Raw genomic sequence first — 16524 nt, 5'->3', positions numbered from 1 at the left:
ACCTTAAAAAAATGTGGATTTCTAATGTCGATTTCGATCTAGCATTTTTTTATGCTGTTCAAAACAGTGTGTTTTTGCTGTTACGCATGTAAGTAATTTGATTTAGATTTTTGAAATTGAAGAGCAAAACATTTACTTCAGGGGTCCAAATTTTGTGATAATTCCTTAATAGACAGCCGTGATATTTCAAATAACCTGGATAATAAAGCCACTATTAGGAAGTTATCTGAATAAATTGAAAAATCTATATTTAATAAGCTGTCAGAAAGTCAAGATATTATTACATACATTTGCCAAAAATAGTTGTATGACATACTCTCTTCACTAAAAAAAAAAAATTCATAAAAATCTCATTGCTCTTATTTCTCTAGATTCATCACTAGAAAACTCTTCTTGATCGCTTCTAGTAATTCCTCCAAAAATGCAGCATCCTCATAGTTAAATCCAGCCTGAGATCAGGACCTTTTAAAGCCATGTAACTCCAGAAGTTCCTCTTTGGAAACAAAAGGATTTTCTCATACACTCCATTAACTCATGTAACACATTATTGCTGGGTACACACCAGCACGATGCAGCTCGTGAGCAGGTCGTTACAAAAACATACGACACGCTCACGATCTGGCGGACCCTACGACCCGCTCAGAAACTGCATCTGATGTGATCGCAATCTGATCTTGACCCGCGCCCACTTCAATGGTCGTTTCTCAAATCCTACCTTCTGCAGGTAGGATCTCAGTAAACAACTAAGGACCCGTGGGGCCGCGCATTGGATCGGGATGGCATCAGAACGGCAGTGAAATGGCCCAAAATATGGCCAATTTACATACAATCGGTCGAGATTGTATCTAAATTGGCTAATTTTGGGCCAAATCGTCCTGGTGTGTACCCCACATAAGACTGATTAAATGGCTTACCTCATTTTGGCAATTTCAGGCTTATTTTGGGATCCCCATTCTCACCTTCCGAAAGAGAAAAGACTACTGAAGCTGTAGGCTTTAAACATCTCAGTACCATCTTTAAAATAGGCATAATCAGAGCACCTGCTCTAGCCCCCCGAATGCCATTCTGGGACTGGGGCCACCGATGTATGAGAGGCACGAGACCAGAAGTGCCCCCCAACGTCTGGCAGGACGCCACTAATCAGAATAGCTGGGCCGTCAGATCTGCACTGGACTGCCCAGTACCAAAAATGCATCCAGATGCCGCTGCCCAGAATAGCCGATGCTGGACACCACCACTCAAAAACAGCGGGTGAGCGGTAATTGCAGATGAGCACACCCAGCAGGCGCAGCTCCTGAAGACCTGCCCCTTGGGACTGCAAGTGCTTGACTGAGGCAGAACGGCAGATGCCACTTGTTACGACATCCGATAAGCAGATTACACAACAGGTCACATCCGAAACACAGGTCATATAGTTGGCCAACACTCTAAACAGGCCACGTTCTCCAAGAGTACATAACCCTAGTATGTGAGTCAGGATTCTAAACAGGCCACACACTCCTCCACATGCATCTTCCCCTGGATAACCACCCCTCTCAGCTTCTGCAGATATATAGCTAAACTCATGGTAGAACAGAAACTACGCTATCTATCTATACATCAAAAGAACACAGGAGAAATAACAAGAAGGAAGGCATGGAATTAAGTTATATACACCTTTTACTTTCTGCTGGCTGTACGATTATTTCTTTTGGGAAGTAATTTAGAATATAAACTTTAAACCTTACCACTTTCTCGCAAGAAGTTTAGAAGTTGTGCTCGGAGGATTTTGCACAACTGAATGGTCGCAACTATACAGCTGCTCTCTGGATTTTCTTGGACTCTTGGAAGACCGGCTGCCTGATTCACTGGCTGCATCATTTAAATCTTTAATCAGCGAGGGTATTACATCATTATCTTCTATATCGGACTCATCAGAAAAGAGCTTCTCAGCAGAGTCCTTTACATCAGGAGGGTGTTTCTCATTTGGATTGGCATGTATCAATATATCTGCCAGCTTTTTAGTTAGTACATTTGACTTTACTGGAAAAGATAAGGGGATATGAAAAAAAAAAATAGAATCAAAATAACAAATACTAACATTTTATAGAATTTCTAACTTTAGAACAACTTTTTCAAAGTATCATTTAGTGACAGACTAGATGTGATCGAATGGGTTTTCTAGTTATTATGGTTTAGGAAACACATATTGGCCACAAAAGGATATTTTATACCTCTCTGCAGCTGTACCATTTATCCATGAGCTTGGTTTCATGTAGTGTTCACTCTAGCACCCAATATCTTTGAAAACCCATGCAGTTCCTCTTCCCTGCCTGGGGTGTTGCTGTCTGCTGTAGTACTTTTAGCACAGTGTGGTCTGTATATCAGCACTGATATGCAAACCAGACCTGTGCTAGAACCACCACACCAGACATCGACACCCCAGGCAGGGAAGAGGAACTGCATGGCTTTTCAAAGATAGTTGGTGCTAGAATGAACACTGTCATGGCCACCATCTTTATCAGTGTGCACTTAAACCACCCCAATATCATGTGTATTAAAAAAATATCAAGCGTGGCGAGCCCCGCGAGGGGACGCTGATACCTTCACAGATCCCTGCGTCCCCTCGCGGGCTTCACAGGTATCAGCGTCCCCTCGCAACGCTTCGGGCTCGGTGGCTCGCTGCACTCGGCACACTAATCTATTCTCAACTCCACGCCGACGTGGATAGTAGGGGAATGAAAAGGTCGGAGGACGCGCACCGCCGCCCCTCGCGGGCTCGCTGCGCTCGCCACGCTTCGGGTTCGCTTCAATCGTGGGGGTGGCGGCCACAATGGGGGGCCATTATTTTTTACACACATGACGGGGCCATACCCAATGAGAAATGGCCCTTATTCGGCCTTTTCCCATTTTTTCCTATGTTAAATGGACTCAGTTTCAATGTTAAAATAATTTAACATTGAAGCCTATGGACAAATCGGGTCCATCGCATAGGCTTTAATGTTAAATATTTTAACATTTGAAGCCTATAGAGAAATCGGGGGCATCGCGTCGGGCGCGCATAGGCTTCAATGTTAAAATATTTTAACATTGAAGCCTATGGGGAAATCTTGGGCATCGCGTCGGTCGCGTCGTGTGCCTTCTTAAGGCACACGACCGATGTGATGTACCCGAGTACTGCTTTATTCAAAGGAAATCGCGGGCATCGTGTGCCTTAAAGTTAAGGCACACGATGCCCGCGATTGTGGCCGTGCTAGGAAACAAGTACCCAAATTTTTAGTAAACAAAACACAAAGGGAACCAACATGTTGTCATCAGAAAAGAACACAGAACATAAGTGCATTGCAATTAGAAACCAGTTACATGCACTACAAAGTGTGCAGAGACAAACAAACAAAAATAAATCATCAGTCAAGAAAAACAAAACATGCGAATACAATTTAGAGAAACCTCAGGAACAGACAAGGGACCTTATTCTGGTTCACACGCAGCACTGCGGAGTTCGCAGCGCTGCGTGTGATTTTAAGCCCGCCTACCCCCCTTTGCACGGTAAATTCGCCCACACGGCTGAGAATGGATATTTTGCATACACTTCTATTCGCAGCCTAGGGGGGGCATGGGAAGCACTGTGAGCCACGCACAGTAACACGGTACACTTAGACAGTGCCATGTCAATATTCAGGACAAAACAAAAGTGTCGACCTAGCCAGTATAATGTTTGTATCGACCTTCCATGTCGACCTATTTCATTTGTTGACCTAATATTGCTCGACCCAATAACCCATACCCTATCCCATTTATCATGGAACTTAAAAAGTGTGGCTTTTAAATGGGTGCCGGACGGGCATTTACACGACGTCGGTATCCCGACTGTCAAAACACCGACAGCCACCTGCTATTTTCCCTCGTGGGGGTCCACGACCCCCATAGAGGGAGAATAGAATAGGTGGCGAGCGTAGCGAGCCACCGTGCTCGCAGCGTGGCGAGCCCACAAGGGGCTTAGTTGCGCTCACCATGCTGTCTGGGTCCAGCCAGTCGGGATCCTGACGTCGGGCTGATGACTGTCCCACACCCCTTTTAAATGGCATGGTGCTAAGGCATGGTTCCCCAACGTTTTTAATCAGAGCTCCCTACAGTATCAGAATTGTTTTCATGGCACCCCATGTCCAAAACCTTTTTTTTCTGAATATCTCTGAAAAGAAAATATTTAATTAAGTAAATAGTGTTAAAATGTCATAATTCGGTTTACTTACATGGTGAGGGACACAATTTGCTTATGTTTGTCCACATAGTTTATAATCCACCAGCACTTAATATGCCCATTACATTGACCATAAATATTTTGGTACTTATTTCCTAGCACAGCGCCCGCGGGTTGATCGCATGCCTTAAGTTTAAGGTACTTAAGGCATGCGATCGACGCGATGGACCCTATTTTATGTCAATCAACAGTGTATTTGCCGTAAATCGCATTGATCGGGTCCATCGCGGCCCATTATAATGGGCCGCGATGCGACCAACGCGATTTTCCCATAGAGAATAATGTTAAATTATTCTTAAAGTTAAAATCGGGTTGATCAACCTGATTTTTACATAGGGAACAATGGTAAATGGGCCAATATAGCCAATTTCTCATTGTATATTGTTACAAAGTATGGTTAATGCCCCCCCACTATTGGCGCCAACTGAAGCGTGGCGAGCCCGCGAGGGGCGGTGGTATGCGTCCTCTGACTTTTTCATACCCCCACTATCCACGTCGGCGTGAAGTTGATTGTATAGTGTGTGGCGAGCGCAGTGAGCCACCGAGCCCAAAGCGTGGCGAGCCCCGCGTGGGGACGCGTATACCTGTGAAGGTATGCGCGTGCGCTCGCCACACTTCGGGCTCGGTGGCTCGCTACACTATATAAAAACGAATCAACTCCACGCCGACGTGAATAGTGGGGGTATGAAAAAGTTGGAGGACGCGTACCACTGCCCCTCGCCACGCTTCGGGTTGGTGTCAATAGTGGGGTGGCGTTAACAATGGAGGGCCATTTCAACCATCGGGGGGGGGGGGTGTTTGCTATTAAAATGGGGGGTTTTGGGGTTTTTTACATTGAAATCAATGTAAAATCGGGTCCCAGGGACCATTTTACATTGATTCCAATGTAAAAATCAGGTCAATAGCGTCGGTCGCATTGCATGCGATTTGGTTGGCATGCGATGCGATCAATGCGATTTTTCCGACCCGATCAATACATATAAAATCGCGGGCGCCATGCTAGGAAATAAGTACCAATATTTTGAATTAGTCCTGGACCACCAACCCGAAGCACCCCTGCAAGTTCACCAAGGAACCCCAGGGTGCCACGGCACACAGTTTAGGAACCACTACGCTAAGGCATAAAGCATAGCAGAGTAAAGCACTACAGAATGTGTCTCCTCTAAACCTAAACCAAAAAAGACAAATTCTAGGTTACAAAGAAGGAAGAGATAGGGTTGTAGATAGAATATCTACCCACCCAACACCTTAGACCTGTACATGGTTTCGATGGCCATACTAGCTGGTTTATTGTTCCAAATAAAGGAATACCATATACTATCGAAAGCAAAAAACACTTTTAGGAATTCAGTCAACTTGAGCGTTTCAGGATATAAAAGCCTGTAGGTTGGATGAACATTTTATATAGGTTAAAGTGACTAACAATAGTAAGGGACAATTTCCTCCTTAAATGGGCTTGCCCTTTGAAATTATATGCAACATATCTACTGTTAGTCATAAACTGAGGCTGGAGGTGTAATCCAAACCCCCCGGTACGTAAACCACAAAAGTCCATTGTAAGGGACAAACAGGTTTGCTAAATATCTGGTAACCTGCCCGATACAAGAAAAAGATCGGATTTAGCCCAAATAATAAAGTAATACCATATTCAGGCATTCATCTTGGGTTGTAGTTTTGCGAAAATGGGCACTGTGGATTAAGAATTACTAGAAAGTTAGAGCTTTGAGCATCTTCCCTAGCTAAAAAGGCCCTATAACTACCCCTTATCTCAATTTGGGAATATTGCATATGTTAAGAGAACAGCAACCTAAGCTTGGATTTAGCAACGAGGTAGTACAACCACAGATCACGGTCTTTAGAAATGCACCATGTGGAAAGATACTGTGCCTCAAATTGTTGACAGACAAATTGCCACCTAGACAAAAGTCACCACTGATACACAAGGAGGCAAACTTGGAGAAAAAAAGCTAATGCTGGGTACACACCAGGACGACTAGGGCCCGATTCTGTCAATTTAGATCCAATTCCGACCGGTTGTATGCAGATTGTATGTACTATCGTGTGTTTTTGACATTTATTTGATCCGATTCCGATCCAATGCGCGTTCACGCCGCTCGTTTGGTCGCATCTTTGGTCCTACGTGCTGCAGGTAGGATCCGTCAATCCCAGGCCGACCGACCGTCAATCGTATGCAGATCGTGAGTGTTTTTTGCCGCCTCCGTCGTCCGTCCGTCGGTGCGTCCGTCGTTTGATCCAGCCTATTTGAGTGGCATTTCCTAAACACTCCCCCGGCGCCATGTTTTTCCACATAGCAAACAGCGCTGGCGCAGCAGTTGGACTCTCCTTCTTGTCTCAGCTCCCAGAACAACAACCTGGTATGTTTGCACTCCCAATGCTCTCCTATGCATGCCCACTGTTGCCACCAATGTATATAGTGTGTATAGAGCACTGGTTTGTCAACCGTGCACCCGACCATGTCACTGTTTGCTCGGGTGGGCCCCATGTGTGTGTGTATACATATAACCAATGTCCACCATTGCAGTATTCCATGCACTCCTCTCTGCTAGGCCCCATTCACCTGTGTGTGTGTGTGTGTGTGTGTGTGTGTGTGTGTGTGTGTGTGTGTGTGTTTGTGTATATATAGATATATATACATAAACCATTGTCCACCATTGCAGTATTCCATGCACTCCTCTCTGCTAGGCCCCATTCACCTGTGTGTGTGAATAGCAATATGCACAATAAAATGTATAGTGGTTTTCATAAAAGTTTATTAACATTTTAAATACTTAAAACATAGGTAAACTGGTAACTATAAAAATTTAAATATGAAACAAAACATGGATATAACTATAAAAATTTAAATATGAAACAAAACATGGGTATAACTATAACTATAAAAATTTAAATATGAAACAAAACATGGGTATAACTATAACAACTAAAATGGTTTTATCTTTTTACAGTCCCAATGTCCAACGCCAAGGAACAAGAGTTTCTTGAAGGGTTTATTGAAAAATATCGTTCACACGAATGCCTGTGGCGAACAAAATCCAAAGAATATTCAAACAAAATGAAAAGAAACCAAGCCTTGGAGGACTTGGCACGCTACAGTCTTCCATTTCACCCAGAGGCCAATGTTGAATGGGTGAGGAAACGCATCCAGAATCTGCGCACGGTGTTCTTAAAGGAACACAAGAAGGTGGAGGCTGCAAAGAAGTCTGGTGCTGGAGTCGACGAGATGTATCAAACATCGCTCTGGTACTATGATCGGTTGACATTCACCCTCAGCCAGGAGTCGATGAGGACAGGAGTAGTCCTGATGGTAGAACATGAAAACCAAGAAGTCACGGCGCAGGAGGAGGAGGAGAATTTGCAGTCTGCATCGGTGAGTCTATTTTTTTGGCTATCTAATTGATTCCTCCTGCCAATCCACAGCCCCCTCCCCATTAAAGTAGGCCATGTACTCTTCCCTCACCTGTTTGGCTCGTGCACTCCCTGTGTAGTGTTGTGTTGGGGTTTGCAAGGAGGATATCTGCACTACCTCCTCTGGCAGTTCTTGGTCTTCTTGAAAGTGCTGTGCCTGTAGCCCTTTGCTGTGTGGCTTTTCTGCGGAGCAAATTGTGCAGGACACAGCACGCCGTGACAACCCAGTCAATTTTGTCCACCCTCAGGTTAATGGCAGTGTGGAAAATACGAAACCGGCTAGCCAGGATGCCAAAAGCATTTTCCACAACACGCCGTGCCCTGGATAGCCTGTAGTTGAAGATCCTTTTGTCATGGTTCAGGCCCCTTTGCGCATATGGCTTCATGACATGCTCGTGCAGGCCAAAAGCCTCGTCTGCCACAAAAACAAAGTTAAGCCCCTGTTTAGTTTCCTGGACAGACGGCAAGTGAAGGGTGTTCGCTATGAGCCTTTCGTAGAACTTTGTGTCCTTGAAAGTGCCACCATCCGATGCACGGCCATTCCTTCCTACATCCAGGAAGATAAACTCATAGTTCGCATTAACAACAGCCATTAGTACAATGCTAAAATAGCCCTTGTAATTAAAATAGTAGGAACCACTATTGATAGGCTGGGCTATGCGGACATGTTTGCCATCAATGGCTCCACCGCAATTTGGAAAGTTCCATCGCTGTTCAAACTCCTCTGCGATGACTTTCCATTCATTCACGCTGGTAGGGAACTGAAATTAGAAGTAAATAGAATTGATTAGTAAACATGTTCAATTTTTTTACAGCTTGGTGACTACCCACCTGCAACCCCAGACCTATCTGTCCTATCTGAGAATGCATGCACATCGAACGAAGTTCCTACTCCGGCACGCACTCCGCCACCCACCCTGGAACCCACTCCACCACTCCCCCGTGCCAAAAAAATGCGTGGCAAAGGAAAAAAAGGAGAAGCAGCAGCACATGAAGAATTTATGATGCGGGCACATCAAGTCCTGCAAAGAAACCCGGACAAACATGACAACTACTTCACTTATGTGGCAGAGTGTGTTCGCAACATGGCTCCGGACCAGCAACTTACTTTTGAAAAGCTATGCATGGAGTTGGTGTATAATGGCAGTTTAGGGTATCTCAACAGTGGCACTAAAATAGTTGGCATTGGTAGTGCACCAGACACACCACTGTCATTAGAATCACCAGTGCCTACTCCGCCTGCCACCGTAGCAGGCCAGTCGAGCACAATTCCAACACATACCCAGTCAACACCTACACAGCCTTCTCAACCCCCCCAGTACCGTCAATTCTACAGTTCTTTACTGATAGAAGATCCAGAGTGTCCTGTTTTTGAGGATCTGTCTTAAAAAATAGGCTATTTTATCATTTACCATCGACATGGTCTCAGCTGCAGGTATGTGATGGCCACTGCTCAAATGGCGTATGGCGCACATCAATGGGGCCGGGACCATTGCATCTGCGCCATGCGGGCCGCAGCCTTTACATATCTGCAGCAGACATCCTCTGCCACACAAGGGCCACAGTGTGTTTTTTTGTTTATTTATATGCTGCTACCTGTACCTGCATTACCAGAGGGAGAACAGGATTCTCCTCAATCTGGATAGCAAACTCCATTTATTGCCCTTTTGTCTTTGCCAATAGTATGGGGTACTGTGCGGCAGACATGGTCTCAGCTGCAGGTATGTGATGGCCACTGCTCACATGGCGTATGGGGCACATCAATGGGGCCGGGACCATTGCATCTGCGCCATGTGGGCCGCAGCCTTTACATATCTGCAGCAGACATCCTCTGCCACACAGTACCTTATCCCTACTGTTGTAAGGGCCTGTTCCAGAAGTTACCAGAGTGTGTTTTTTTTCTTTTTATATGCTGCTACCTGTACCTGCATTACCAGAGGGAGAACAGGATTCTCCTCAATCTGGATAGCAAACTCCATTTATTGCCCTTTTGTCTTTGCCAATAGTATGGGGTACTGTGCGGCAGACATGGTCTCAGCTGCAGGTATGTGATGGCCCCTGCTCACATGTCGTATGGCGCACATCAATGGGGCCGGGACCATTGCATCTGCGCCATGCGCCATGTGGGCCGCAGCCTTTACATATCTGCAGCAGACATCCTCTGCCACACAAGGGCCACAGTGTGTTTTTTTGTTTATTTATATGCTGCTACCTGTACCTGCATTACCAGAGGGAGAACAGGATTCTCCTCAATCTGGATAGCAAACTCCATTTATTGCCCTTTTGTCTTTGCCAATAGTATGAGGTACTGTGCGGCAGACATGGTCTCAGCTGCAGGTATGTGATGGCCCCTGCTCACATGTCGTATGGCGCACATCAATGGGGCCGGGACCATTGCATCTGCGCCATGCGCCATGTGGGCCGCAGCCTTTACATATCTGCAGCAGACATCCTCTGCCACACAAGGGCCACAGTGTGTTTTTTTGTTTATTTATATGCTGCTACCTGTACCTGCATTACCAGAGGGAGAACAGGATTCTCCTCAATCTGGATAGCAAACTCCATTTATTGCCCTTTTGTCTTTGCCAATAGTATGGGGTACTGTGCGGCAGACATGGTCTCAGCTGCAGGTATGTGATGGCCACTGCTCACATGGCGTATGGCGCACATCAATGGGGCCGGGACCATTGCATCTGCGCCATGTGGGCCGCAGCCTTTACATATCTGCAGCAGACATCCTCTGCCACACAGTACCTTATCCCTACTGTTGTAAGGGCCTGTTCCAGAAGTTACCAGAGTGTGTTTTTTGTTTTTTTATATGCTGCTACCTGTACCTGCATTACCAGAGGGAGAACAGGATTCTCCTCAATCTGGATAGCAAACTCCATTTATTGCCCTTTTGTCTTTACCAATAGTATGGGGTACTGTGCGGCAGACATGGTCTCAGCTGCAGGTATGTGATGGCCACTGCTCACATGTCGTATGGCGCACATCAATGGGGCCGGGGCCATTGCATCTGCGCCATGCGCCATGCGGGCCGCAGCCTTTACTTATCGGCGGCAGACATCCTCTGCCACACAGTAGCCCGTACTTATTGGGAAAGTTTAAACTGGGTCATACATACTTAAATCTTTATATATAGTGTGTGTTTTTGTACAATATCTTTTATATATGGTATTATAATCTATTTGTGTTGACACAATCTATTTACTATTTTACATGTTTTACCTATGAAAGGCCTAAAAAACCTGTTTCTGTCCTAGGCCTAAATTATAAATAAAAATATTTTGTTTGCACAATAAAGTGTACGGTGTATATTTCATCCTTACCTTGCAATACTGGTACTGCAGCACCTTCACAATGGCTTTGCAGGTCTCCGGGATGATGAGGCCCAAAGCTTGCGGGGAGATGAGGGATCCAAACTTTAGGTCAGCAAGAGACCGTCCTGTCGCCAGAAACCTCAGGGTCACCACCAGCCGTTCCTCAGCAGGGATAGCCATGCGATACTTGGTATCCTGCTTCTCGATGTGGGGAGTCACCAGACGCAGCAATTCCTGGAATGTGGCATCATCCATCCTCAAGAAGTTACGAAAATCGTCTGGGTTATTCTCCCTGATGTCCCTGAGCAGTGGCATGTGCGAACGAGTCTGACGCTGAAGTAGCCACTGCTTTGTCCAGCATGATCTTTCTCTCCTGCGCTGGGCTCTCTGACGCCTGAGCTTCAAAACTGCATAATAGAGCAGGTACTGCTGCTGGTGACTACCCATCACTGCATTCTCCATAGTGCAGGGTTAAAAGACACTTTGTAATGGCAGGCAAAACAAAGTAATGTGTAAATAGCTATGTCCAGCGTTCAGCAGGTATAAACCAAGCCTCACTAGTAACAAAGCAGAAATACACTGGTTTAAAATGGCTGCTGCTATTCCTATCCCCCTCTGCTAGTCCTCCCCCTCTGCTAGTCCAGCCCCTTCATTCAAATTTCAAAGGCCAATCTGACGACGGTCGCATGTGTTCTTGCAAAAAAACAAAAACCAGCGATCCGACCATCTTCACGACCATCGCGGGCACATCGGGATCGGATCAAGATCGTTCCGCCAAAAAAACACAATTTTTGCTAATCGTTTGCTGGGGACTGCCTGGGAGCTCCCGGGAAGTCCAAGGGAAATCGTTCCATGGTCGTCTATCGGTCGTGAACGACGGTGGTCGTCCTGGTGTGTACCCTACATAAGTCTATGGGGGAAAGGGGGGGGGGGGATTCTATGTGTGTCGGCAAAAACATTGGCAAACATCTATTCTATGTGGCTGTTTCCAACAGCATTGAAACCTGTGCAGATCCAATTAAAAAAAAAAACAGTCAGATCTGCATAGTCGAAAAGGGCCGCTGGATTGACGAATACACACCAGTTTTCGACAAAATACTTTTGGATTTGACAATCCACGTGTATTCCATGGGAAAGTTTCCAACAGTCTGAAAATGTAATTCGGAATCAACATTGAATACCCACTATGAGAGAACACATGTGAAAAGTGGAGTGACAGAAATCCCGACCAGCAGAGGGATAATGAAACCTCCAAATATCAAACCATTCAAGCTCAGTAACCAATTTAGCGAACAATGTAGGAGGAAGAGGAGGAATAGTATCAGATGATTCCCTCCAGTGATCCAAAGTGGGGTCCATAACGTTATTAAAATCCCCCCAAAAAAAGATATGAGTGGCTGTGATTGGGCTTCAAAAGAAGATGCCAGATGAAGGACTTTGTTTTTATATAGGAGTTGGAAATAAATGTCCAATATACAAAGCAAAGCAAGATTAACACTAGCTTGCAGGAAATCCCCCTTGCTTTTTGGGAAAACATACAATAAGTGCCTGACATTTTTAACTTGCACCAGCATAAAAGTTCTGTACATAAAGGCACTTCGTTCCAGCTGACATCTGCATACTGTTGAACTATGGGGGCCACAGTTGTCATTCTTTTTTTTTTTTATTAGGATAAAGTAGTAATGGTTCACAAAAGGTACAGTGATTTTGACAATCAATCATATGACAAAGAGAAAACGAAATGGTGCATAGACGTAATTTGTGAAAAGGCATATTGTTAATCGTAAAAGAGAACACATCCACAAAGTATGGCCGTATACATGAAGCAATAGTCAAATACTGAGGTAGCATGGGACATAGAGCTTGTGTCAAGTAGACATAAAGTTTTGCTGCACAATATTTGAAGGTGAAGCGTGGTAAGGTCCAAGTAAGGATTATACCAAACAAAGTATGACAGCTTACACATAGAGCAATCCAGTATTGAGGGCAGGTCATCAAGCAATGGATTAGAAAGGGGGGTGTCCCCTTTCCAAAGTAGCCAAGTTGTACAAAGTGGTATGCTGGACTGCCTGTCTTACACAGTCTTTTTCATGAATGGGAAGGGATTGTACAAATGGCAGCCAAGTATTAAAGAATTTTGATGCCCTGGATTCTGCATCAGGTAGACACTCAATCCAGTCCATCTGAAACAAGTATTTTAGTCTCGGGAGCATAAGTTGCAGAGGAATAGTGTCTGAGTGAATCCATTGGGAAAGGATAGGTTTTTTTTTGTGGCAGCTGCAATTTTAGCTAGAAGGCATTTATTGCCTCGAGTGAGGGGAGTGCGTGAGCCCTGTGAGTGTATGTTCCAAAACGCCCAGGAGGGCATCTGTAAAACATAGTGAAGGGCATCTGTAAAACATTATTAATATAGCCCTGAACCTCTAGCCAATGGGATTGTATTGTGTCACATGACCATAAACAATGATGTCCGCTTCTGGGGATCGGCATTTAAAGCAGTTAGAGTTATCCGCTATACCCATCAAAAACCTATGCTTGGGCGTGTAGTAGGCCCTATGCAGGATTTTAAACTGCATTTCGGCATAGGATGACGATACAAGCAGTTTATTTAGAGACAGTGTAGCTTTGATGATGGATGGAATTGGGATCTCTGGGAAAACAGCATTCCAATGAGTCAGCCCCTTTTAAATTTTTGGTTAGGTCTAAGTTGGTGCGTATATGGTTGTAAAGAGTAGAAGTAGGTATCTGTTCGCCCTTACGATAAATAATCATGAGGTCAAAAGCCCTATCCAAGCCCTCCTTGTGCAATTTCGTGACACTCTTAGTCACATAACTCCGAACCTGGAAATAAGCAAATAAGGGGATCTGCAACTGAGGATAGCGGTCTTTTACAGTTGTCATTCTTTGATTTTTTAAATAATATTAATCTCTCTATTTTGGACAGAAAAAAAAGTGTAATAGAGCATATACAGGGCGAGAAATGCACTATTTTTCAAATGGGCATCGAATGGTTTTTCTACATTCGATGTAGTCGATCCCGTGCGCACTCACGTGTAGTGTATATCAAATACAAAAATAGTCTTGGCAGCCAAGACTTAATAGTGCAAATCTAATGTGTTCACTGCAGTATTTGATTCCATGTCCATCTCCTGCCTGAAGCCAGTGTTGATCTAATAGAAAATCTAATGCTCATTGAATGGAAAATCGAATAGAAAATAGTGGAAAAGGATTAGAAAAAAACTTCAGAGCAGGTTGAAGAGTCCATATAAATCAAATCGAAAACTGAATCCAAAGTATTTTACAAATTCAGCTGCATTCAAGGATCTTGTTTACGTTTTTTCCCCCCTTGCTGCACTAAAAAGGACAGCATTGCTCGATACTGGCACTTGTGATCTCCAAATGCCTTTATGCCCTGGAACCATATTTAGAAGCAAGGACAGTTCCTAATGGACTGTACAGTTCTTCTCAAGCACTGCAGGATGATGACAGGGTTTGTCGCAAGATAAGTCTATAAAACCAACAGGAGTCTAGTGTGGATTTTTAGAAGGTCAATTCTAACCACTATGGGGGGGTATGCAATCACCGGCGAGCATCTCCTGATGGGAAAGATGGTCGCCGGGCCCTATTCATTGCGGTCTTCCTCGACAGCACTGAACAGGGTAGCTTGTCAGAACGAGCCCGACTTCACAAGCAGACGGGCTCATTCTGCCAAGAAGTGACGAGATCTCGGCTGCAGCTTGCTTCTTCCCGGCCGCAACTCACGGCCATACCCCCTTCTCGTCCCGCTACAGGCAGGACATTGAATCCTGCCTTCCAATTCTCGGTTGAGCAGACCGAGAATGGGACCCCAGCTTAAAGACACCCCCCCCCCCCCCCCCCCCCTATGACTCTATGCTGCACAAATAATCACCATCACCAAAATGCAAAGGAAAAAAAAAACACTTAACTAGTTTTATGGAACAGTACCAAATGAAAGATTACCAACCTCTACTATGCTGTACTGAATCAAATGCTGAATTTTGTGCAGAAACACCTCTCACACTCTAAATAAAAGAAAAAAAAAAAAGTCCATTTAGAAATTGAATGCGTAAATCATCCAGAGAACATTTTTTTTTTTACTACAATATATTTTGTAAGTGCCGAACCCGATGCCATATATCTATCTATCTAGATGGATGGATGGATGGATAGATATATGGCAATGGGTTTGGCACTCCCAACGATTAAATTGTACTTGTCCCTGAAAGCATGGGGTTGGAAACTAAGTTGAATGGATAAGATCTTGTTTGCAGGATAGAAAACAGAAAGTTGTAGTAATTGGAGTGCATTCGCAGGAGTCTATGGTTACGAGTGGAGTATCCAAGGGATCTGTACTTGGACCAGTGTTTATAAATATCTTCATTGCTGATAATGCAAATGGCATTGAAGAGAAAGAATGTCTTTTTGCAGATGACACAAAAGGTATGCAACAGGGTAGACACTCCAGGAGGGGTAAAACTAATGGTTGAGGATCTAGGTAGACTAGAGAAATAGTCAAGAGCATGGCAATTACAGTTTAATGCAAAAAAAGGTACAATAATGCAAATGGGTCTCAAAAATCATAAATGATAAATATAGTATTTATGGCACTATAATGAAAACTACTGAGGAGTAAAGGGATCTAGGAGTCACTATTTCAGGTGACTTAGGGGGTTATGCAATTCCCGCGACTATTTTCAACAGGGGAAATAGCGGCGGGCTCTATTCACTGCTGTCTTTAGCAACGGCATTGAAGGGGGATCACGGCAGAACGAGCCCAACTTTAGAATGTTTTGGGCCCGTTCTGCCAATAACGGCCGTGTATTGTCGCAATTTCAGGTTAAATCTGAGGACACAGCAGCATGCTAAGCGCCATCAGTAGGGAGTCCTGGAGACCACACCCCAGAATGAAGTCACTGTAGAATGACATCACTGTACTGTAGAACACACACCCAACGCGTTTCCCCTGACAAAGTCCCAATTAGTGATGAGATGCGTTGGGAGTGTGCTACAGTGACGTCAATCCGGTGTGTGTGAGAAAATTATATATATATATATATATATATATATAATTTGCAGTATGAAGAGTCACTCCACGCTGAGGAGCAGAGAGTGCCGGCCATACAGTGACATATTATATATATGTATATACACACACACACACACACACAAACACAAACACACACAAAGAGAAAAAACTTCCGTCCAAACTTACAATATGAAATCCTGCTACAGATAATTAGCAGGGCTAACTTTTTTATTCATTCATTTGGGGTATCCCATCCTAATTACCACCCAAAAAAAATCTGGGACTCACCTGTTTGCTTTTGTTAATTCCGGAATAACGTTTACCAGCAGAAAATGAACTTGGACTAAGTGATGCATCGACACCTGAGGTGGGAGAAATACCGGAAAATAGAAACAACTTTCATTATATGGCGTTTATTTTGCAGACACATTCAATGCTGTGTTGACTCATTCATGTAAAGTGCAAGGAGCTATTTATTAGAGTACAGCAAT

General features: G+C 44.4%; 1 protein-coding gene across 2 annotated transcripts in view; it reads right to left on the bottom strand.

Moving 5' to 3' along the window:
* LOC146063684 (uncharacterized) overlaps positions 1–16524 on the bottom strand; it is a 137300-nt gene that overhangs the window by 98251 nt on the left and 22525 nt on the right. For both annotated transcript variants that reach the window (XM_083176296.1, XM_083176287.1), the window contains exons 4-6: positions 16322–16395; positions 14972–15029; positions 1728–2022 (exon numbers count right to left, since the gene is read on the bottom strand). In XM_083176296.1, the coding sequence (XP_083032422.1) occupies positions 1728–2022; positions 14972–15029; positions 16322–16395 (427 nt within the window). The remainder of the gene's footprint in view (positions 1–1727; positions 2023–14971; positions 15030–16321; positions 16396–16524) is intronic.

This window comes from Crinia signifera, chromosome 1 (assembly GCF_055691185.1).
Source record: "Crinia signifera chromosome 1, ASM5569118v1, whole genome shotgun sequence".
Lineage (NCBI taxonomy): Eukaryota > Metazoa > Chordata > Amphibia > Anura > Myobatrachidae > Crinia > Crinia signifera.
The sequence above is the reverse complement of the archived record's forward strand: the minus strand, read 5'-3'. Positions and strand labels throughout refer to the sequence as shown.